Genomic DNA, 24,689 nt, shown 5'->3' with positions numbered 1-24,689 from the left:
CCCCCCCGGCATCTCCAGGGACGGCTGGGGGGGCTCCTGCCTGGCTTCCCAGGGAACCTCTGCCAGTCAGGGCAGACAATACTGAGCCTTGCCAAACCAGTTTCCTAGGTTCCTGCCATCATTGGTCCTCGTAAAGGTGTGCTAACACTATGCCTTTAAAGCACTTTCCCCAACGAATTCTGGGCCCTCACAGAGCTAGTTCCCGGCAGCCCTCAGCCAACTTCAGTGCCCAGAATTCTTTGAGAGAGAGAACATGCTTGGGGTATGCTTTATAAAGCTAAGTGCCATCGCAAGCTGTTCCTGGGTGTACTCGTTTTCTTTCTCTTTCTCTCCCAGCTGGGATACACTCCTCTGCACCAAGCGGCCCAGCAAGGGCACACCGACATCGTGACCCTCCTGCTCAAGCATGGTGCCTCGCCCAATGAAGTCAGCTCGGTGAGTGTGGGCTCCTGAGGGCCTGGGCATTGGGGCTGCTGCAGGGTCCTCGGGTGGAGGCTCATGCCACATCCACACCCTCCATTCCCGAGTCCTTGGCTTCCCCTGGAGCGGAGATTCCTGCATTGCAGGGGGCTGGATTGGACGACCCTTGCGAACCCTTCTATGATTCCCTCCCCCCAAGGAGATCTGAGATCTGTAGCTTGTTAAAGGCGCTGGCAGTTATTAGGAGACCCCTGTTTCTTTCACTGAGTTACACTTTTCTGAGTCCCCTGCAAAGGGGGATTGAGGGGGGGGGGTTAAACTACTCTGGGAACTGAAGTTCTGTGAGGGGAACAGGGGCCTCTCTCAGCCCCCTTCACAAACTATAGTTCCCAGGATTCTTTGGGGGAACCACGGCTGTGGAGGTGGCTTCATGGTGCTTTAACTGGATGGTGCTGGTGTGGCCATGCTGGGGTCACCTGGTGCTTCTCCCAGTGTTGCTGCTATCGCTACAGAAAGAGGCAGTCAAATCCTGGGCTGCAATACTTCAACGGGGGGGGGGGGGTGGTGGGTGTGGGTGTGGGCGGGCATAATTTTGAATGCTCACACATAAACAATCCACGCATGCAGAAAACTAGTATAAGGTACACCTTATATAGTGTAAGGTAGAACAGTTAAGTTTAGCCTTCTCCCTGACAAAGAGGCTGTCTACCAGCTCCATCTGGTACGCCGGATGAGACCCTGCCTCCCTGTGTACTGTCTCGCCAGAGGCTGCGGAGACCATAGAACACTGGTCCCAAAGGATCTTCACTGGCTCCCAGTATGTTTCTGAGCACAATTCAAAGTGTTGGTGCTGACCCTTTAAGACCTAAACAGCCTCAGCCCAGTATACCTGAAGGAGCGTCTCCACCCCCATCGTTCAACCTGGACACCAGGGTCTGTCTGTGAGGGCCTTCTGGCGGTTCCCTCACTGAGAGAAGTGAAGCTACAGGGAACTAGAAAGAGGGCCTTATTGGTAGTGGCACCCGCCCTATGGAACAGCCCCCTTCAAGGAAATAAACAACAATCTGACTCTTAGAAGACAGTCCTGTAAAGGGAAGTTTTTAATGACTGATGTTTGATTATGCCTTTATATGTGTTGGAAGCCACCCAGAGTGGCTGGGGCAAAATATGTCAGATAGATGGGGTACAGAATAATAATAATAATAAATAATAATAATAATAATAATAATAATAATAATAATAATAATAATAATTTATTAGAGGCAGGAAGAATCCTTGGTCACATTTGTAGCATACATTAAAAATATATTGATACAACTTTTTAAAATCATGGCTTCCACTCTTGCAAAGAATTCTGGGAGCTGTAGTTTGCTGAGGGTGAAGAGAGTTCTTAGGAGCTCCCTAATCCCCATTTCAGAGCTACAGTTCCCTCTGCACTGAGATTTTCAGTGGCTGAAGTGCGGGTTTCATTGCTCAGAAAAGCTCCTGGCCCTTCCGCATTACGCAACTTGAATGCAAGTTTGCATACTTTTTGCAAATTGCTAAATTCAGCTTTTTGGTGCAAAAAAATGTAGATATTTACACACAGGCCTGACCTGAGGCTTGTACGCTGTTGGCTGAGTGGTTTTCTCCCACCTGCCCACTTCTCTCTGCAGAATGGGGCCACACCTCTGGCCATTGCAAAGCGTCTGGGCTACATTTCTGTGACCGATGTGCTGAAAATTGTCACTGATGAGTCCCGCTTCTTGGTGAGTCCCCCAGTCAATCCTGACCTGGGCTTGGAGGGTGGGGTGGGGAGGGGGAGCAGTGCTGTGGTGACCCTGAAGCTGTGCTCCCGCCTGACCTGTTGCCTCTTGCAGTCATTCAGTGACAAGCACCACATGAGTTTACCAGAGACGGTGGACGAGATCCTGGATGTGTCCGAGGACGAAGGTGCGTTTCCGGCTTCCCCTGTGCTTGGGGCTGCTCTGGGAGGGAGATACGGGCACCAGGGTGACAGAGGCTGTGCACACACCAAAGCGCATTCTCCACCCACCCCAAGAAACTTGGGAACTGCAGTTCCCCCCTCACAGAGCTAGAGTTCCCAGCACCCCTCAAAGGACAGTTCCCGGAAATCTTTGGGAAGTTGTGTGCACAGCCTGACTCCCGCCCTCCTTGCAGTCGGTGCCAGATTTTCCTGTTTAATGGCTGCACTGGGTATTTTTTGGTAGAAAAGAGGACTGGACTGAAACGGAACATTCCGCAACCTTTCTCTCCCTGCTTGATTTTATCTGCCACTCCTCCTGCCTGCCCAGATCCATTTCCCTACCTGCCCCACCCCCCAGCATAAGCATAAGTAGCCTCTACTTTCAAGCCTTCACAAATTATTTGGAAATAAGTTTGTGATGGTGCCTCCACTTCCTTTTTGAATTCAGCTTACAGTAGCTTGGAGAACATGACCAGCAAGGCTTGCTTTCTGCACAGCTTAGAGCAGTTCAAGTCCCTGCACAAGGATGCGCCACCAGCGGGTCTCTGCGTTTGCCTCAATCCCAGGGGAGCCCATCAAAAGCACAGAACAGGGCAGTGGGAATCCGGAGAATCTTCGGCTTAGATTATTGTTTTGAAACAAGTTTCTGGCCCATATGAAGGCCTAGATTTTATGTTGTGAATCAAATAAATACATAAGATGTGCTTGAAATTGCTTGAGGAAGTGCCTGCTGACTCTTAGAAGCCAGAGGTGAAGCTGCATAGGGGCACTCGGCGTTCATAGATTTGTAGAGCTGGAAAGTGACCCTAGTCCAACCCCCTGCAATGCAGGACTCACAGCTGAATAGCAGGCCTGGATCTCATGCCTGGCTGCCATCAGGGACGGGGCCTTCTTTCTCCCGCCTCTCTCAGAATGATGCCAAACACCAGCCCACCTTGGGACAGGCGGCCTGGCAGGGGTTTGGTTTTGAGCTGAGGCACAGAGGGTGCCAGGCCATGTACTTGTGCGTTTGCGCCCACCAACCTGGAGCGCACAGTTCAAACTTGCTCTTCTTTTTTTCTTGCTTTCCAGGCACGGCTCACATAACTCTCCTGGGTACGGACTGTGTGTTGCTGTTGTGGGCTTGGCTCGCCCGCCCAACCCATCTGCCCCATTCCACCCCACGCGGACCCACCAGGCCTCACATGCCTCCATCCCATGCCGCCCTTGGCTTCCCAGGGGGCCAGCTCGCCCACCTGCCCACTCATTGTGTCTGTGGCTGTGAGGATGGTGGGGAGAGGGTGGCGTGGGGAAGGGGGCTGCATGAGAGAGCCCTCACCCATATGGCTGCTGAGCTCTGCTGCACACTGGTCCACAGGTGGGAGGCACGCCAGGGCATCTGTGCCAGGGCTTAGAGAGCTATCCCAGGAAGAAACCTGGGCTTTTGCCTGTCTCCCTTAGAAGGGAACCATCTCCTTTTGCTCCCGGACTCCCCTTGCTGCTGACCATCACTCCTGAACCCCCTTCTCCCCCTTTTTCTACATTTGCGTTTCCACCTCACTTCCCATCTCCTTCAAGGATCGGAGGAGTCGCTTAAGTGGGAGGGAAGACAGCACAAGGATCTGAGCCACCCCCCCCCCCAACCTCCCTGCTTTCCTTGAAGTTGGTGACAACGACCCATCCTTCCCAGTACAGTGGTGCCTCGCAAGACGAAAAGAATCCGTTCCGCGATTCTCTTCGTCTTGCGGTTTTTTCGTCTTGCGAAGCAAGCCCATTAGCGGCTTAGCGGATTAGCACTATTAGCGGCTTAGCGAGCTTAGCGGATCAGCTGATAAGCGGCTTAGCGGATCAGCTGTTAAGCGGCTTAGTGGATCAGCTGATAAGCGGCTTAGCGGCTTAGCGGATCAGCTGATAAGCGGCTTAGCGGCTTGGGGAAAAGGGGGGGGGAGGGAAAAAACCCTGCAGGAACTCGCAAGACATTTTCGTCTTGCGAAGCAAGCCCATAGGAAATTCGTTTTGCGAAGCACCTCCAAAACGGAAAACCCTTTCGTCTAGCGGGTTTTCCGTCTTGCGAGGCATTCGTCTTGCGGGGCACCACTGTAACTGACCAGCTCTCAGCAGCTCCTCCTTCCTCCACCCCACCCCTGCACTGTGGACCAAACTACATGTGGCCACAAATGCAGGGCACCCCCACCCCCTCCCAAAACTGCCAGGGCAGAAGGGCTGATTCAGATTAGGACCCAGCACAGTTTTACTCTGAGTAGAATCAGTAGTTGATGCAACCCTTGTCCGCTCCATGCCCATTAATTATTGTCCTGTGCCTGCAATTTGCACTCACCGAAAGGATCCCATTTGCTTCCATTTCGGGTGCAAGGGCTGGTTGGGTCAGGATCATGACCAAGGGTTAAAGCACCCTCTTTTCCTTTAATGTCCTGGGGTGAAATCTGAAACAGCCCAGCACTGTTAGAACTATGCTGTGAAGGTCACATGTCATCCGGCCCCAAACCTTTTATCAGGCCCCTGGCTTAGTCCTCCAGGCCACCTGAGCTTGGAGCCCAACCTGGCCAGGCCATTCACAGGCATCAAGGCCATGGTGGTCTAAGTTGGTCTGAAAGAGTGATCACTCCTCATGGTGTGGACACTCACCCCACTTTTGCTTCTGGTCCAGGAGCATCCCAGTTCCTGAGATTTCAGGAGCCCTGAGGAAGTGGGCCCTACAGATGTCCCTAGGCATGGCACGTTAAGCATTAAACACAGTCGCTGAGAGTATGTCATTCACACAAAACCCACAAAGTCTAACGAATGAGCCAGGTATTCATGCGGACTCATCACCCTCTCCTCCCCTTCAGCCCAGCCCAGTTCTTTGTCTTCCTTTGTGCTCCCTCCCACCACTGAGTCCTGGAGATGGAGGTTCATTGGGAGAGCAGAGAGGGCTAAGGCCCCAAAAGTCTATAAATTTTTGCAGCTGGCTCCTGCTGGGCTGAAGCTTGCAAGCTGCACGCACAGTCTTCTTCTTTATAATCTATTTTTTCCACATAAAATACAATAGAAGCCAGACTAATCTAGAGAAGAAAATGAAGAAAGAAGCAAGAATAAGAAAAGGAAGAAAATAAAGAAGAAGAGAAGAAGAGAAAGAGAATAAAAGGGTCTTTATGACCATTGTGCCTTGACCTTTATTCTCCACACAGAAGAATGAGTTCTCACCTGGGAGCTTCCCCCTCCTCTCCCCAGCCTCCCACTCTGGGAGATCCTCTCTGCTCTGCCCTCACACATGGCTCTCCATCTTCCAGCCATCGCCTTCCTGCATTTATCTTCATTAGCCTAAGACAGAAAACTACAAAAACAAAGCATAAATGTAGATGGAATTAACCAAAACACAAGAACAACAACAAAAAGAATGAGAGCTCATATAAAAAGAAGATAAGAGAAGTTTTAAGAAAGGAAATAAGAAGGGCTTCCGCTTTTCTGTCTGCCAATTATGACAATTATTCAAAATATGCACTCCAGGATAACATCTATCTCTATTAATTTCCAGCTATTTCCCAATCTGCTTGGCATTGTTTTCTCAATCTTCAATCCCAGGCATCTGAAATCCACCTTTTTCCACCCAAAAAGTCCAGCAGGAGCTCTCCAGCTATTATTATCATTACATGCCAAAATAGTCCTTCTGACTAATCTTAACAATGTCCTTCCTTATTGACTTGTGTCTTCATTGATTTCTACCCAATTCCTTATGTTCCAGTCCTATTTCCTGTTGACCATGCTTCGTCTTAGTTGAAAAGGAAAAGGAAAATCCTTCTGATCCTCCACTTTCCCCATTCTTTTCCCAAGAGCTTAGAGGTTTTTTCTTCTGTGTTCCCTTTAATTTGTACCCAAAGCCTTTTCTCTCTCGGCTCCATCGCTGCTGCCATCTCCGGTTGCCTCTTAAGGCCTCTGTTCACAATTCCCTTCACCCCCACTTTGTCTGCTTCAGTCCTTCAGACAGCTGTATGGATGGTCAGACAGATCTGGGCCCACATCTTTCCCCAAAGGCCCTGCTCGCTCGTTCATCCCGTCTCCTTTAACCTTCTGCGCATCTCAGCTCTTGGTTCTGTTTGCTGTTCCTCCAGCCCTTGGCATAGGACACCAGTGAGGGAGGAGGCATTCAGCATTGCCTTTGCCTCCAGGAACTTGTGTCTGCTTCTTTAAATGCTCCTTCCTTTCTCACAAAGATAAGGGACTCAGCTATACAGCTGCAAATAATATGATTTAAATGTGTTTACATGCAGTATACAATGTGACACTAGAGGGCGATGGTGAGCCACATGAAAAATGCAATGTATTTTTAAGAACGCTTTTTAAAAAAGCATTTTCAAAGCGGTTTTTATATGTGTGTCGATTCCACCAAGGTTCAGTTTTGTTTTTGCAGCCAACACAGCATGTACAAGATGGAGACTTAGGGGCAGTATAAAGTGAAGATTTTAAACAGATTCAGAGCCATATTATCAGTTGTGTTCTTTCTTAGTTGCCAGTGATTAAGATAAGCTTTTTGGTTAATTTTTCAGCCTGTTAAATAATGCTTTTTCATTCCCCAGCAGCCCATTTGTCATCTGGGTGCTGATTAATTGGCAGATAGAAAATTGGATTTATAGTTATTTCCAGGTTTCAGAAATAGTTAAAAGAATCTAATCTAAGGGCTATTATGCGATGCAGGGGCCTGTGTGTCCTCGCTTGAGACACTCCTCCACCCTGAAAACTTCTGTCTCTGGTGTAATGGTTTTTTCTTCTGAGCATTTGAGGCTTATCCTTGAACTCCCTTATCTCGGTACCTTGAATCGCTGCATAATTATCTCCACTGAGAGGAGTGCCAGCAGTCAACTACATCTGCCATCGCCCCCCCCCCCAATCTTCTTAATTAAAAAAAACAACAAATAAAAAGAAAAGGCCTTCTCTCCTCCCTGGAGAGTCACGCCCCTCCCCCCAGGCACACCTGGAGACTTCCTGGGGGATCTGGCAGCCCTTCTCCTTTCCAACTTCTCCTTGAGTTTGGAGTTGTATCCAAAGTTAATTCTGCCCAGAGTAGACCCATTGAAGTTCCCCAGCATGCCTAGCTTAGGCTCATTCATCTCAAGGGGTCTACACTGAGTAGGACTCAGCTGCATACCACCACCCCAGTTTTTATAGCTGTGCTGGGATCCTGGCTTGGCTGCCAGTCCATGAGGTTTTCATGGGGATTATTATCCGCCTTTTAATTGTCTTGTCTTGTGGGTAGCAAGAAGCCTTCAGTTTCTTTGAAAACTGCCCTTAGCAACAGAGCAGGAGAGAGAGAAAAGGTGTGCAAGCAGCGTGGGAAGAGCAAAGCTCATGCTGGAATGGGCAGGGGCCAAAGGGGGCCAAGCCATAGTGCAACCCCCCCCCTCTGTGTGCAGCCGACTCCTTGCTCCTCCTGCCCCCCCCCCCGCCTCCATCCCAGCAGGGGCACATTCCAGCCAAGGGAGACCCCAGGAGGCTGTGAGCAGAGCCAGGGAGGAGGAGAAGAAGCCTGGGGAGGCTCCCGAGTGTCTGGGACAGAGGCCTGGGGAGCCCCCTTTGTGCCTCCCCCCTCTGTCCCATTTGATACATTGCCATGGGGTGATGCCGGAGTTGGCTGTTCTGTGTGGCCAGATCCCATGCCCTTCCCAGGATGAAATTGTAGACAAATCTCCCCAAGTCAGCATCTCTCACCCCCTGGGCCTCTAAGGGCTCATGCAGACTTGCTTTTGTGGCACGTTTTGAGGCACACACCCACACCTTCCTGGTTTGTGTCTGAGTTTTTGTGGGGTTTTTGCCGTGACGTTTTCCTGCTTTTTACTGCTGAATCAGAACATATGGGAAGCCACAGAAAACTCAAATTGCTGTTTATTCTGGGGAAAGCAATGGGGCGGGGGGGGGGGAGCACTCCGACATGGAGTTTTAAAGGGTGGAGCTGAGTGAAAAAAGTGTGGAGCGAATGGTCAGTGTGGATGAGCCCTAACCCTGGCATTGCCCCTGTGAACCATCTCCTCTCATGTCACTGCAGCCCTTAAACATCCATGGGGCAAAGTGGGGTCCTGCCCAAATGGAAACCAACAGCCCGCTCAACCCCAGTGATTCCCTCGGCCCCTTCCCCAGCCTGGATCTCAAGCGGCAGGAGGGCCAATGTCCCTCCATTGCCCAGTTAGCTACAAGTGCTGCTGTGCTGCTCGATTTGGCCCTGAGCCAAGTGCCCCCCCATCGTGCTGCTGGTGGGGCTTTCTTCCCCCCTTTTCTTTTCAGCCCTCTCTCTTTTTCAGGCGATGAGTTGCCCGCTACAAAGCCACAGAAGCGGGACTTCCAGTATCAGGAGGATGAGAGAGAAATTGTGGAGTTTGTCCCCAAACTGGACCACACGTAAGACATGCTGGGCAGGGCAGGGAAGCATCAAGGCGGGAGTTGTCCTTTCGGGGGAAGCTGGGCTTGGCCCCAAGACATTTGGGTCCCTCCAGCAGAGACTTCAGCTGGCCTCCCTTCCACTGGGGTGAATTTAACAAGGAGCAATTATTGTTTGAATGGTAATAAATACCATTCTAGTCAAGTTGTGTGGGATCAATTCCAATCTGTTACTTCCAAGGATGTGGACAGGCTGCTTGGACGAGTGAAGCCAACCACCTGTCTCCTTGATTCTTGCCCATCCTGGCTAATACAAGTGAGCTGGGAAGGGCTGGGTGATGGGCCCTACGGGGTGGTGAAGGCTTCCTTCTGTGAGGGAGCCTTCCCAGACCCGCTGAGGTGGTCATTAAACCACTTCTTAAAAAAACATCTTTAGACCTGGCCAATATGGCCAACTATCGCCCAGTCTCAAATCTTCCATTCTTGGGCAAGGTGATTGAGCGAGTGGTTGCTGAACAACTCCAGGCACGCCTGGAAGAAGCAGACCATTTGGATCCCTTCCAGTCGGGATCCAGGCCTCATCACGGGACTGAAACTGCCTTGGTCGCACTGGTTGATGATCTCCGGTGGGCTAGGGACAAAGGTGAGAGCTGTTTCCTAGTTCTGCTGGATCTCTCAGCGGCATTTGATACCATCGACCATAACATCCTTCTGGACCGTCTTGAGGGGCTGGGAGCTAGTGGCACTGTTATACAGTGGTTCTGCTCCTTCCTCCTGGGCCGTGTTCAGAAAGTGGTGGTGGGGGATGAGTGTTCAGACCCCTGGGCTCTCACTTGTGGGGTGCCTCAGGGTTCTGTCCTCTCCCCGATGCTTTTCAACATCTACATGCAGCTGCTGGGAGAGATCACCAGGGGGTTAGGGCTGGGTGTTCATCAGTATGCGGATGATACCCAGCTCTACCTCTCTTTTAAATCAGAACCAGTGAAGGCGGTGAAGGTCCTGTGTGAGTGTCTGGAGGCAGTTGGAGGATGGATGGCGGCTAACAGATTGAGGTTGAATCCTGACAAGACAGAAGTACTATTTTTGGGGGACAAGAGGCGGGCAGGTGTGGAGACTCCCTGGTCCTGAATGGGGTAACTGTGACCCTGAAGGACCAGGTGTGCAGCCTGGGAGTTATTTTGGACTCACAGCTGTCCATGGAGGCACAGGTCAATTCTGTGCCCAGGGCAGCAACCTCACAGGGTTGTTGTGAGGAGGAAATGGGGGGGGGGGGGGACCATGTACACCACTTTGAGCTCCAGTGCAGGAAAAGGCAATAAAATGCCAACTTAGGAAATGAATGGGATGGTTGCAAGCATAAAACCAGAAGAACGTAGAAACAGTTTCGTTAAGTTGTGGGTGAACATATCAGACGACACAGCGATTCTTCAAACAGTTCTTCTTTATTCAGAGGCCAGAACAGAACTGAGCTGAAGGGCTCAGTCAGCCTGCTTATATAGAGCTCCAGTACACATAATTGTTACAACTTTCTAAAACTATCCAATCATTGAACATCACTTTCGATCCCTTATTTGCATAACTATCTACAGTATCCCCCTGCTGGCCCAGGGTGAGAACTTCAGTACATAACAAGTTTTTTAAAGTTCTATATGCAAAACAAGCTAAGAAGAATTCCACATATAAATCAGGTTTTTGAGCAATAGTTGCTTGACTGTGTTCTGCTTCTCAGGAGGGAAGAGTCTCCTGCCATCCCGCGAATCCCGTGTGTGACGCCTGAGACGGTCCTGATCCGACCCGAGGAGCCAGAACAGGTGGGTGGGTGTCTGTCTCAGCAGAGCTGGAGGGGCAGAGCCGTAAAAAGGACCTGGGGGGACCCACAGCGTCCATCCACAGTGGCCCTTGGCCCTTGGCTTCTCCCTCTTCGGAGGCTAAGCCACTGGCGACCAGAAATGATGCCTTTGCAGCAGTGGTGCCCTGAAACTGACACGCCTGTCCCAGAGAAGCTCCCATCGTGGCTGACTGGATCTCTTTTGGGCAGCAGTTGCTGGAATCCACAGGAGGGAGAGTGCTCTTTGCAGGTGCTGGACTAGAGGGGCTTTCTGTCCCCATTGAGTCATCTCCATTGGCCTCCATGGCTCTGGGAGGGGGGCAAAGCCCACGTGCTTTGAAGACATGTGTCTCAAGCAGGCTGCCGCCCAATGTCCCCTCCCAACTCACCCCTGGCTGTAGGGTGGGAGCATTGGCATGCTGAGGGAGGGGCCCCAAAATTGTATGGCTGGGATCTGGAGGAAGATGGACCCCCATAAAAGAAGAAGGCAGAGGTGGGGGCGTGGGAAGCCCTCAGTTTCCACAGAGGTTGTCGGTGGAGGCATCTAGGCTTGTGCTTGAACGGGTCCTCTGATTCTGTCCCGTGTAGGCTTCCAAGGAATTTGACGAGGAGTCTCTCATCCCAAGCAGCCCTGCCACAGAGACCTCCGACAACATCAGCCCTGTGGCCAGCCCAGTCCACACAGGGTGAGTTCCTCCTGCTTCTCACATCCCCACTTGCCCTGGGATGTTTCCCTGCAAAACCCCAAAGTGGAGCGTGTCCTTCAGGCACCAGGGACGTGAGACAGATCAGCCCCTGCAGCTATCCCAATGGCTTATCCTGAGTCAAATCAAGGAACGGCCAAACCCAGCTGTGTCCTGCATGCTCTGACTGGCAGCAGCTCTCCTGGGCCTTAGGGAGAGCACCTGCCAAGAGACCTTCTGCTTTCAAGGCAGATGCTCTTCCCCAATAAGGAACATAGGAAGCTCAGCCACACCTTTGCTTGCCACACCACTTTCCCCTGGGAAACCTGCAGCTTAGCGCAGAATCAGAACAAATGGCAGCTGGGTTCCCTGCAGATCCTCCAGCTGAGGAGCAACCACTGGGGTGAAGGGGGGTGCATTTCCAAGCTTCTCTGCTTTGGGACTCTGGGAAGCCCTGCTGTGCCCTGTGCATTGGACAACTGAATCCTGCCTTTTTGCCCCCTCCCCAGATTCCTCGTCAGTTTCATGGTGGATGCTCGTGGTGGGTCCATGCGTGGGAGCAGGCACAACGGCCTCCGCGTCATCATCCCACCCAGGACGTGCGCAGCACCCACACGCATCACCTGCCGCCTGGTCAAGCCCCAGAAACTGCAGGCCCCACCTCCTCTGGCCGAGGAAGAAGGGTTGGCCAGCAGGATCATTGCCCTGGGCCCTGCCGGAGCACAGTTCCTCAGGTGAAGAAGGCTAGACACTCTCCTCTCTGGGCAGTGCCCTGGCTGCCCTCACTAGCGGGTTGCTGGCCAGTTGGCACTCTGAGCTCTGATCACTCGCCGCCATGGGTGCTGGGGCAGGAAAAGGAAGGTGGTGGGTGGCCCTGCTGTTCCTACATCAGGAAGACATCAAAGCCCTCGTGGTACCTCTAAGCGCCAAATGCGTTTAATCTCAAATGCAGTGCTTGGGGGCACATCCAAACTGAAATCCCAGCATCCTGTCTCTCTGTGTATGTTATATGTTCATGGCTTTCAGCATAGAGATGCTGTGGAGCAGAGCAGGGATGGGGAGCCTGTGGTCCTCCAGATGCAGCTGAAGTGCAGTGTCACTTTGAATGACCTCCAGGGTCCCTCCAGCTCTGTGACTCTAGTTCTCCACAACACTTAAAAATAAATATTAGAAAGGTTTTTTATTAATGTAAAATCAAGAGTACTCAAAACCAACCAAACCCCAAAATCAAAGTTACAAAACATAGGAGGAGCAGTATAGAGGTTGTATTTTCCAAAGAAACAGAAAACAGATAATGTAAAACAGTAAAAGAAGCAAAACATAGAATCAAAGCCAAATATCACAATTTGATGGTGGGGGAAAGTTCAGTGTATCTGAATCTGACACATAAGAAATGAAATCCCACCCAGTGGCGTAAAAACGTTCCAGGTCTTCCTTACCTTTAAAAGCACGTAATTTGTGAGTTATTTTTTCTGCACAGAATCTACATACACTTCCTCTTCTCCTGCTGCTTTCCCCTGGAGAAAACTGATCCGTACTGCTCAGCAAATGGAGCAAATGGCAATTTGGGTTTTCTCCGAATTGACATTTGCTCAGAGGAGCGGGGAAACCCGCTTGGCCCTCTGCATTCCAGGCATGGAAGAAGCAGAATGTGGACAAGAACATATTCTTTTTTTCTTTTCTTTTTTGGAAAATAATATTTATTACTTTTCCAACAATTTAAACACAACACTACAAAAACAACAACAAAAAAACAATACAATACAAAAACACTACATAACACTAACACATTAAACTAACATAACCAAACAAAAACAGTTTAAAACACATCAAACAATTTCAATATCTTATCTTTCATTCACTTATTTCCACGACCTCCTCACACCTCCCTTTTTGTATTCCACTTCTATTAGTTGTTTCAGCAATTCCTTTCCATCTTCCTCTGTTTTCTATCCTATAATTATCTTAACACATTCTAACCTTATTTTTCCTTTAATATTCTATTAATCTATTTATACTTAATTCCTTATAACATTTCTACTAAAGCCATATCACTTCATTCCAACATTCTTCTAACATTCATTAATTTTACAATGTTTCTGTAAATAGTCTTTAAACTTTTTCCAGTCTTCTTCCACCGACTCTTCTCCCTGGTCTCGGATTCTGCCAGTCATTTCCGCCAGTTCCATATAGTCCATCAACTTCATCTGCCATTCTTCCCTGGTGGGTAAATCTTGTGTCTTCCAATACTTCACGATGAGTATTCTTGCTGCTGTTGTTGCATACATTAAAAAAGTTCTATCCTTCTTTAGCACCAATTGGCCGACCATGCCCAGGAGAAAGGCCTCTGATTTCTTCAGGAAGGTATATTTAAATACCTTTTTCATTTCGTTATAAATCATCTCCCAGAATGTCTTAATCCTTGGGCATGTCCACCAAAGGTGAAAGAATGTACCTTCAGTCTCATTACATTTCCAACATTTGTTGTCGGGCAGATGGTCAATTTTTTCAAGCTTGACTGGCGTCATGTACCACCTATAAATCATTGTCATTAAATTTTCTCTTAGGGCATTACATGCCGTAAACTTCATACCTGTGGTCCATAACTGTTCCCAGTCAGTCATCATTATGTTATGTCCAACATCTTGTGCCCAATTAATCATAGCAGATTTCACCATTTCATCCTGAGTGTTCCATTTCAACGGCAAGTTATACATTCTTGACAAATTCTTGATTTTTGGATCTAACAATTCTGTTTCCAATTTTGATTTTTCCACCTGGAAACCAACTTTTTTGTCCAATTTGTATGCCTCCATTATTTGGTAATAATGGAGCCAATCTCGCACTTTGTTTTTTCAATTTTTCAAAGCTCTGCAATTTTATTCTGTCTCCATCTTGTTCCAGAATTTCCCAATATTTCAGCCATTTGGCCTCCATATTGAGTTTTTTCTGTGCCTTCGCTTCCATTGGTGACAACCATCTTGGAGTTTTCTTTTCTAACAAATCCTTATATCTTATCCAAACATTAAACAATGCTTTTCTAACAATATGATTTTTAAACGCTTTATGTGCTTTTACCTTATCGTACCACAAATATGCATGCCAACCAAATGCATTATTGAAACCTTCTAGATCCAACACTTCAGTGTTTTCAAGAAGCAGCCATTCTCTCAGCCAGCAAAAAGCAGCTGATTCATAATAAAGTTTAAGGTCTGGCAGGGCAAATCCACCTCTTTCTTTGGCATCAGTTAATATCTTAAATTTTATTTGAGGCTTCTTGCCCTGCCAAACAAATCTAGAAATATATTTCTGCCACTTCTTGAAACAATCCATCTTATCCAAGATTTGCAATGTTTGAAACAAAAATAACATCCTTGGCAACACATTCATTTTTATCACAGCAATTCGGCCTAACAATGATAACTTCAAATTTGTCCATACTTCTAAATCCTTTTTCACTTCAATCCAACATTTTTCATAATTATCCTTAAATAAATTCACATTTTTGGCAGTCATGTTAACCCCTAAATATTTCACTTTCTTAACCAATGTTAGTCCTGTCTCCTCCTGAAACTTCTCTCTCTCATTCACGGTTACATTTTTCTCTAAAACTTTAGTTTTCATCTTAGTTTTCCTGCTACCTGTCCGAATTCTTGAATCAGTTCCAATACCCTTTTAGTACTAGATTCTGGCTCCTGTAAAGTCAATACTAAGTCATCAGCAAATGCTTTCAGTTTGTACTGTTTAGTTCCCACTTGTATACCTTTAACCTCTTGGTCCTTTCTAATCATATTTAACAAAACCTCAAGGACCGATATAAAGAGCAATGGAGAAATTGGGCAACTTTGTCGTGTCCCTTTCTCAATCTTAAACTCTTCTGTCACTACATTGTTCACAATTAATTTTGCCTTTCGTTCTGAATAAATTGCACCTATACCATTTTCAAAACCTTGACCTACCCCCATCCCCTGTAGATTCTTCTTCATAAAACTCCAAGAGATATTGTCAAAGGCTTTCTCTGCATCCACAAATATCAAGACTGCCTTAGTATTGATATTCACTTGTAGTTTTTCTAGAGTATTAATTATATTCCTCATGTTGTCAGACAAATGTCTACCCGGGAGAAAGCCCACTTGGTCTTTATGAATTTCTTCTACTAACACCTTTTTTTAATCTTTTAGCCAAAATATCTGCAAAAATTTTGTAATCCACATTAAGTAGCGATATAGGGTAGTAGTGCTTGAGCTGTGTCTTTTCAGTATCTGTTTTCGGTATAAGTGTAATGTAAGCTTCCTTCCACGACTCTGGTGCCTTTCTCCCTTCCAATATTTCATTGCAGACTTCCTTCAATGGTTGTATCAACCATTCTTTCAAAGATCTGTAATATCTTGAAGTCAAACCATCTGGTCCTGGAGATTTACCTAATTGCATGTTCTGGATGGCCCCTTCCACCTCCTGATCCGTTATTTTGTAATTCAACATTAGCTGTTTTTCCTGAGAGATTTTGTGTAGCCCATTTATTTTCAAAAATCGATCAATGTCCATTTCTTTCTGCTTCTCCTGTGTATAAAGTTGTTTAAAATACCTCTGAAAACACTTCCTGATCTCCACTGGGTTCTGTATATTCTTTCCTTCCACTTCCAAATTCGTAATAGTATTGAGTTTTTGTCTTTTTTTCATTTGCCAGGCCAACAATTTTCCACACTTATTTGCCAATTCAAATGTCTTTTGGCTCATCTGTTTAATCTTCCATTCTATTTCCTGATTCATCAGTTTCGAATATTGTGCTTGGTATAACTTTATCTCTTTCAGAATCTCCTGTGACTTTGGTTTTGCTCTCAGTTTCTTCTCTCCTTCCTTTATTTTCCCCAGGATTTTATCTTTTTTTTCATTCTGAGTTCTCTTCTTAATTGCATTCTGTTGTATTAGGAATCCTCTCATAACCGCTTTGCTTGCGTCCCAAATTACTCTTTTTTCCACTGTAGAATTCATGTTTATCTCGAAGTAGTCTCTTAGAGTTTTTTGGGCCTTCTTGGTCACCTCTTCATTCCTGAACAAAGTATCATTCATCCTCCATCTAAAGGAACCAATTGGCGTCAATTTCATTTCCATCTTCACAGCATTATGGTCAGAACAAGTTTTGGGGCAAATCTCCAGTTTGCTGATCTTCGGAACCAATCCCCTGGTTACCCAGATTTGGTCAATTCTTGTCCATGTCATTTTAGCCTCAGAGAAGAAAGTTCCCTCTCTTCCCAGAGGGTTCTTCATTCTCCAAATGTCAACTAAGTCCATACTTTCAGTCATGTCAAAAATGGTTTTTGGTAGTCTACCATCTTTGGTGACTACCTGTCTCTGTGCCTTGTCCATATTTGTAGACACCACTCCATTCATATCTCCCATCAAGATCATATTATAGTCCATATAATCCATCAGAGTCTCGTGTAGCTTCTTAAAGAACTCCGATTTTCCTTCGTTTGGTGCATAAATACCTACAATCAAGAATTTCTCTCCTTGTGATTGAATTTCAATTGCAACAGATCTTCCTTGGTCATCTTTGAATATGAATTTCGGTGATAGGCTCTCCTTTGCATAAAGGGCCACTCCTCTTTTTTTAACTTTATCTGATGAGATAAATTATTGGCCCAGTCTTTTATTACTCAATATCTTCCTGTGTAGCCTTATCACATGTGTTTCTTGTAAACAAATCAAGTCCAAATGTTCTTTTTTCAATAAATGAAAGACTCTCCACCTTTTTTCTGGAGAATTTAATCCATTCACATTCCAGCTCGAAACCTGCAATGCCATCATGTAGTTACACTGATATTCCTCTAACTGCTCCCAATGCTTGCTCTTCTTCTGTTGGTGGTGGTGGTGACACGTTCACTGGGAGATCCAATCCAAAGGATAATGCGGATATATCCAATATTCCCCTGTTTGGTGATCTTCTATCCGATGCTCTTTGCTCTAGTCCTCTATCCAATGATCTTCTATCCGATGCTCTTGGCTCTTTTCCAAGTTCCTTCTGCAGATCTTCTTCGTATTTATACAAAAACTTTACTTTATCTTCTACTGATCTTATTTTTATTTTCCTTCCTTTGAAACTGAAAGATAGACCTTGGGGAAACTCCCACCTAAAGATGATTTTATTCCTTCTCAGCAGGGCAACAATATCTCCGTAGTTAGGCCTAAGATCCAAAAGGTATTTCGGGACGTCTTTAAAAATTTCCACTCTTGACTGTTGTACTTCTAGGTTCTTCTGGTAGTGCCAACCCAAGATTCTATCTCTTCTTTAGTTCGGAGGGTGATCAAACAGTCTCTTATTCTATTCTTCTCTTTTTTCCCTCCTCTTCCAAGTCTGAAGGCCCTCACAATTCTAAACTCTTCTTGACCCAAGTCCAAGCCCCAAAAGTCAGCAAATTCCTGTGTGAGAAAGTCTGTCAAGCTTTCCTTCTCCAATTCAGGTAGGGCTCTGATCCTCAAATTCGTCTGTTTTTCTTTAAGTTCAATCATAGCAAACGTCAACTTATGTTCATCAAGTTGCCTCTGTAGGGCTGGGACTCTCTCTCTCTCCAGTTGTGTTACTTTACATTCAGCAGCAACGGCTTTCTCCCTGGCTTCCTCCACAGTTTGACGTATCAAAGTAGATTCCTGTATCAATTTCTGGATGGTTTCTGTATTAGTATTCACCTTTAGTCCCAGATTATTTATACTTTCTGTATTTAAATCGATTTTAATAGTTGCAGCATCCACTTTCACATTTGTTGCATCCACTTTCGCATTTGTCGCATCTGCTTTCTTGTTAAGCTGTTCCAATGAATCATTTATCTTATTTAATGCAACCGCTAAGGCCTCTTCTGTTGACATTCCTCTTGGTTTTGAATGTACTGGTACAGAAGCAGCAGCAGAAGAAGCAGGGGGCCTGATGTTGAGCCTCTCCTGGGTTGCTGCCAAGTCCTCCCAGACCTTAATGTTTTTTCAGCAGTTGGCTGGTCTGTTTTTTCCTTTCCATTTGCCATAACACTTAAAAGATTCAAGGTCAGTCCCAAAGTCTCACAGTTTTTTATCTTGCAGCTGGAAATTCCCCTAGCCCAGCTCAACAAGAACATATTCTTGTACCACAGCAAGAAGCTTAAGTCCTGTAGTTGAAGCTTCCATTTCCAGGCCAAAGAAGTTCTCGCTGCATCCATGGAAGATGTTTCTTAGATCGGAAAGTTGCCATTTGATCATCCCACAAGTTCGAAAGTGCAAGTTGTGAGGAGGCTTGGGTGGGACATTTAAGATTTTAAAAGATTTCTTGAAAATTGTCTGTCCAGAATTTGGATGCCAGAGCATTTCCACCAACACAAGCAGAAAAAATATCCTCCTGCTTGCACAGCAGCACCGACAATCCCGTGGGGCATTTGATGTTATGTGAGAAAGTTGCACAGCAGAGGTGCTTCTCCCCAACTCTCGGGTGAGCATAATGGCCACTCGCTTTGGGCCCTGACACTCCACTCTCCTACAGCCCTGTAATCGTGGAGATCCCTCACTTTGCCTCGCACGGCCGCGGTGACAGGGAGCTGGTGGTTCTACGCAGTGAGAATGGATCCATATGGAAGGAGCACCGCAGCCGCTATGGGGAGAGCTACTTGGACCAGGTCCTCAATGGCATGGATGAAGGTATGAGTGCCTGGCAGGAACAGGGGAAACCAGTTGGGGAAGAGGCTCAAAACTGCCCAAGGAGCAAGGAAGTGACAATAGCTTTGCTGGTTTCCAAGCCTCAGCTCAGGGGCAGAGGGACCATCCTCAGCCCCCTTTGCTTCTGGGCAGCCTCCCAGAGGCCAGAGGCAAAAGCAGGCAGAGAAATGAATGTGAACTTCAACTTGGTGCAGTAAACTGGTTTCTTTGCCCACTCTCAGCCCGCTCTGCCCCCATTCAGGCAGGCAAGAAGCAATATCTTCAAGGACACATTCCAACGTGGCAAAAACAAGGGGTGTGTGTGGCCTACAGAGACTTCCAAGGGCCACAAGGAGAGATCAGGAGGGCTGCTTGTGCCTGCCCCCCGGGCCCGAGGTTTTCCACCCCTGCCCTAACCACCGAGCATAGCATAGCTAGCCACTCGGGTGCCCGGGACCGTGTGCGCACCCTGCAGACGGGGGTGGAGAGAGCCACCTATGGGGGCAGGGCAGGCCGCCAATGGGGGCGGGGCAAGTCAAGGCAGGGCGTGCTGCATGGAGCCTCTCTGTAGGGCAGCTGAGGCGGTGGGCAGGCGCAAGCCCCATGCTGCTCGGAAAAGCAGCGCTGAGCTTGCAGGCAGGTCGCCCACCGCTTCCCCCTCAGGAGAGACGCATGCCTCAGGCATGCTGCAGGCCCCACGGTGTGGCCCCCAGTGCCCCCCGCCTCACCCAGCTATGCCTCTGGATTAGGCAGAGTCATGGAGGGGAGGGCTGTCGAAGGCTACTAGCCATAAAGGCTCTGCTCTGCCTCTGAAGTTGGAGGCGGCAATGCTTCTGGTTTCTGGAAATCACTCGAGGGGAGAGGGCTCCTGCAGTGGCGTAGGAAGGGGGGCCAGTGGGTGTGGAAGTTATTTTTTCAAAAACACATATGTTTGCCATTTTGTCACCCTCCTCAGTGAGGACACCCGAGGCAGCCTGCACCCACCACACACCCCTTTCCTATGCCACTGCTAACCACATAGGACCAGGCTACCTAAAAGGCTTCCTTTGCCCACAAGTTACCTGCTTGTGCGTTGCAGGTTGCTGGGAGGCTCTTCTCTGGGATGAGGGAGGAGGCCTTTGGGGGCCACCCCTAAGAAGTCCAACTCCCTACCTTGGGAAATTGCTTTGTCCCCTTCCGATGGTTCTGACAGACATTTGGCCTAGCAAGTTGCTGGTGCCTGTTTTGTGCTCCCTGATTTTTTGGTGTGACATTTTTCGCTGCTGTTCCTGTCTCTCTTAAGCTGCCATTAATTCCCCTCACCGCCAGTACAGTTTCATCTGTCTGCTGGTGGTTCTACTCAAAAGGAAAATGTAAATTAAAAAAATTATTCTGATTGCAATGCTTTGAAGTCGTAAGGAGTGTGAATGCTAAGTCAACCTGTTGGTCTGTGGGTCAGGGTTCTGAGCCTTTCATGACTGGTCAATCTAGTTCTTCTATTGATTTATTGCTCGTGGCACACTATCAGCAATATGCAGTTCAGGAAATCCTTGCTGTGTGATCTTACTATGCCACTGCCAACTCTTACAGAGCTGGAGAGCCTCGAGGAGCTGGAGAAGAAGAGGATTTGCCGCATCATCACCACGGATTTCCCTCTTTACTTTGTGGTCATGTCTCGCGTGTCCCAGGACTGTGACCTGATTGGCCCAGAGGGTGGCTGTCTGCAGAGCACGTTGGTGCCTCTGGTCCAGGCCACATTCCCAGAAACAGCAGTCACCAAGAAGGTCAAGCTAGCTCTGCAGGTACAAGGACAACCTCCTGTCTCTTGCATCTATCTCTAGAGCAGAGCAGTCCAGGGAGACTTGAAGCAGGAATGGTGTGGACATGGGAGTTTGTGGGTGTAGTTCTGAATTTGGGGAGCAGGCTTGGTGGGCTTCGTAATAAGCAAACACAGCCAAAATAACCAATGCAAATTAAATGTGCACATAAGGTAAAGGTACCCCTGCCCTTACGGGCCAGTCGTGTCCGACTCTAGGGTTGTGCACCCATCTCACTTAAGAGGCCGGGGGCCAGCGCTGTCCGCAGACACTTCCGGGTCATGTGGCCAGCGTGACAAGCTGCATCTGGCGAGCCAGCGCAGCACATGGAAACGCCGTTTACCTTCCCACTAGTAAGCGGTCCCTATTTATCTGTTTTCGAGGTTACCAGCATGAGTTTGACCAAACTGCGGGAGGTAGTGGAGGACAGAGGTGCCTGGCGTGCTCTGGTCCATGGGGTCACGAAGAATCGGACACGACTAAACAACAACAACAACATTTATCTACTTGCACCCAGGGGTGCTTTCGAACTGCTAGGTTGGCAGGCGCTGGGACTGAGCAACGGGAGTGCACCCTGCCGCGGGGATTCAAACCGCCGACCTGACGATCGGCAAGTCCTAGGCGCTGAGGTTTTACCCACAGCGCCACCCGCGTCCCACATAATATAGGCAACATAATGTAGGCGATCAAAAAATATGGAATACAGACAAGCCCCGATTTGTGCAGGGGTTGCATTCCAGGTCAGTGTGCATGTTGATGGAGCACGCATAAGCCTGCCCCACCCTGTTACACCCTCTTCAGGCTCCAAAAATGGCCCATGCGTGCACAGTGGCACGTCCTTAGAACGCACACAAAACAGGGGTTGCCTGTATTTTGGCAGGGAATAATGGAAAGGCATTGAGATCTAGGCAAGGGATCTGACTGAGCGCTGGGTTTCAGGAATAGCAGCCAGGGCTGGATGGCAAAAACTGGAGTTGTGCTTCAGCATCATTCAGCATCCTCAGCAACTTACTAGTTTATTTAGCAAAACAAGTTTCTTGACCTTAAGGTAATGAAAATAGTTTTGTAAAAACACTTAAAATATCAGAAACCGGAGGAGGGGCTGAGTGGGATTTGCCGTGGCTGGAGGCGGAACTTGGTTGCCATATTCAACCAAGTCCTGACTGGGTGGCTGCATGGGGCTCAGCCGCTAACAGAGTAACAAAACCCAGCTCCATTCAGTGCAAGCACACACTAAATGCATTGTCCAGTCTGGTCCTCAGAGTGACAAATGCTGGGCTGCTTACTGGATCTCCCACTTTTGCAGATCTCTGGTGGACATTCGGGTTATTCAGGGGCCTGGCTCTGGAGTTGCCTTTGAAAGAGGCCACAGCAGAGCACATGGCTGGCATCCTGGCAGCAAGGAAGGCCCACCTTCCAGGAGCACAGCCCTTTTGGCATGTCTCCCTGTGGGAATGTTGAGGGCAGTAGGAGAGGATATATTGATTAATACAGGGGGGTCAGCAACCTCAGGCCCATGGGCCACAAGCGGCCGTGGGGGTCGTTTAACTGGCCCATGGACCCCCGCCACCTGCTCGCGGCAGACTGCCTTCCGGGACACTGGCCAGCTTCCCATTGGTTGCAGGAAGCTCCTGCAGCCAATGGGAAGCTGCGCACGCCTCCTCCGCGCTGGAAGGAGCACCGGAAATAGCATTTGCGCGTGTGCGCACACACACACACACACACACTCTGGACCACTGCGGCGTCTGTGGGACCGTGAATTGTGAGAATCACTTGAGTTAAGCAATCCAGTCTGGCTTGTCCAGACTGGATTTGTTCCTGGTAAATCCCCTTTTGTTCCCTCTTAAAAACAATAATGACACAACAGTCTTCTTTAAGAAACTAATGATAAGGTTTACTCACACAGTCCACAGTCAAAACAAAAAAAATTCCTTGCAGTAGCACCTTAAAGACCAACTAAGTTAGTTCTTGGTATGAGCTTTCGTGTGCATGCACACTTCTTCAGATACACAGTCCACAGTGTGATGCTGAAGGCAGGCTTTAGCTTGTAGTTACAGATACAGAGAAATGTGTGGGTTCACCCTCTTTTGAGGAATGAGCCCATGTGCTGCTGGCTGAGAGCCACACACAGCAAAAAAGGTATCAAGAAGAGTCGAGAGGAAGAGCATCAAGAGGAAGAGGGAAATGGCTGCGTGACTGGCCCCTTTGTAGGGTCTGCCAGGGTCACGCCCATCTACCTGGTCACACGCAGGGGGAGGATGCTCCAGACGAGGCGTGACAGGAAGTCCTCCTGGCTGGAGCAACATTCCCCTGCGTGTCCACTCTAGTCAAACAGGAAATGTTGTACTTGACTGCTTATGACACATCCCACACTCCCTGCAGGCGCAGCCGGTGCCAGATGAGCTGGTGACAAAACTTCTGGGGAACCAGGCAACATTCAGCCCCATAGTGACAGTGGAGCCACGCCGCAGGAAATTCCACCGCCCCATTGGGCTGCGCATCCCCCTGCCCCCTTCATGGAGGGAGAACCCCCGGGACAGTGGGGAGGGCGATACAACCAGCCTGCGGCTCCTCTGCAGCGTCATAGGTGAGTAGAGATAACTGGTGGCGTCTTTTGGGGCTGGAGCACAAGCCTCCCTCCTGCTCTTCATTTTGTTGCTCACTTGGCAGGTTCCAAAGTTGCAGCTTGAGGCGGATGGCAGAGAGATTTCAGGGATTTGGTGGGAGAGGCAATGGAAGGGAGCAAATGTTCCACCGTTGGCAGCAACTGCCTGTGATTTCACCCCTAGGGTGAGGGCAAGAAGATTTGCGCTCACTCTGCTTTCAGAAAGATGCTCCTTGATGGCAGCAGCGGTAGAGTGAGGGGAAATGCTTTAGGAGGACATCATGCGGGAGAGGGAAGGGTGGTTGGGGGGTGAGCCAGGTACCACTAAGGATGGAAAAGAGGGGGCAGCGGAAAAAGGTTAGCCAGGCAGCAGTTCCAAGGGAGCTCATCTACCCCACTGGCACTCCTGCTCTCCCTGCAAATCTTTTAGTGCTGCCTCTTTCTTGGGTGGGCTGCTCTTCATCAGTTTTGGTCTGCTGGTTGGCTCTTTTGAATGGTTCAGGGGCTCAGCTATGCCCTCTGCCTCTGGGGAGTCTTGTCCTTTCATCACAGATGTTTTTGGATGATAGCTCTCATCGGCCCTGGCCTTGTATGGCTGGGCTGCCTGAGGCTAATGGAAAGCAGAGCCCAAAAACATCTGGAGGGCACCAGGTTGGCAAAGGCTGAGCTAGGGAATCCCCCACAGGTGGCTGCCCAGGTGGATGTCTTCTGTGCTGGAGATGCAATGCATTTTCCCAGCAAGGTATTTATTCTTGTTTTGTACTTGGGAAAACATCCCCCTATCCATTTTTTTTTGTAATTATGTATTTTATCATTTCCATGCATAAAGCAGTTTACTATTAACAATGCAAAGTTAACAGCAAAAATTTGCACACCCCAGAATCGAAGCAAACTTTTTAAAATAACTGAGCCAAAAGATTCCTAATCATAATTCTTCCAACACCAAATCTCCACGCCATCAATTTTGGATCAGCCCAGACAAGATCTTAAGTCTGAAATAAAGTGAAGTCACAATGACAGTGCTAAGATTTGCTGGGTTTAAGAACAAGCTTCTACATAAACTATAAAAGGATCCTGTGTTTGTTTCCTTTATTTAGCAGATTCATACCCTACCTTGCAATCAATTGATTCTCAAGGCGACTTACAAGTAACAGGTAATAATGCAAAGAACCCTGAACTCACACATGCCAGGATGACCCAACAGCCTTCAGTTCTGCGGCTGACGGAGGGGGTCAAAGCAAGATTCCCTTTGGCCATCCCAGAGCAGCTGGCAGTTGGAACAGAGTGTTCTTTCTGGTGGAGTAATGGTTAGAGTGTTGGACTAGCACCTGGGAGCCCAGGTTTCAAATGGCCACTCAGCTGTGATGCTTGCTGGGTGCCATGGGACCAG

General features: G+C 48.3%; 1 protein-coding gene across 13 annotated transcripts in view; it reads left to right on the top strand.

Moving 5' to 3' along the window:
- The window catches only part of ANK1 (ankyrin 1), a 187,178-nt gene that overhangs the window by 127,586 nt on the left and 34,903 nt on the right, over nt 1–24,689 (top strand). For 8 of the 13 annotated variants that reach the window (XR_013393533.1, XM_077931048.1, XM_077931046.1 and 5 more), the window contains 12 exons: nt 337–435; nt 2,076–2,168; nt 2,280–2,352; nt 3,458–3,481; nt 8,656–8,752; nt 10,461–10,542; nt 11,148–11,245; nt 11,752–11,976; nt 18,747–18,901; nt 20,468–20,679; nt 23,077–23,281; nt 24,397–24,453. Coding sequence is in view for 12 of the 13 variants with exons in the window: in XM_077931048.1 (XP_077787174.1) it covers nt 337–435; nt 2,076–2,168; nt 2,280–2,352; nt 3,458–3,481; nt 8,656–8,752; nt 10,461–10,542; nt 11,148–11,245; nt 11,752–11,976; nt 18,747–18,901; nt 20,468–20,679; nt 23,077–23,281; nt 24,397–24,453 (1,420 nt within the window). In the remaining variant the exon portion in view is untranslated. The remainder of the gene's footprint in view (nt 1–336; nt 436–2,075; nt 2,169–2,279; nt 2,353–3,457; nt 3,482–8,655; nt 8,753–10,460; nt 10,543–11,147; nt 11,246–11,751; nt 11,977–18,746; nt 18,902–20,467; nt 20,680–23,076; nt 23,282–24,396; nt 24,454–24,689) is intronic. The other 5 variants (XM_077931051.1, XM_028741528.2, XM_077931047.1 and 2 more) reach the window with 4 other exon arrangements.

Source organism: Podarcis muralis, chromosome 7, assembly GCF_964188315.1.
Source record: "Podarcis muralis chromosome 7, rPodMur119.hap1.1, whole genome shotgun sequence".
In the NCBI taxonomy this organism is placed as follows: Eukaryota; Metazoa; Chordata; class Lepidosauria; order Squamata; family Lacertidae; genus Podarcis; species Podarcis muralis.
Note: the sequence above shows the minus strand (reverse complement) of the source record. Positions and strands in the feature narration are given on the sequence as shown.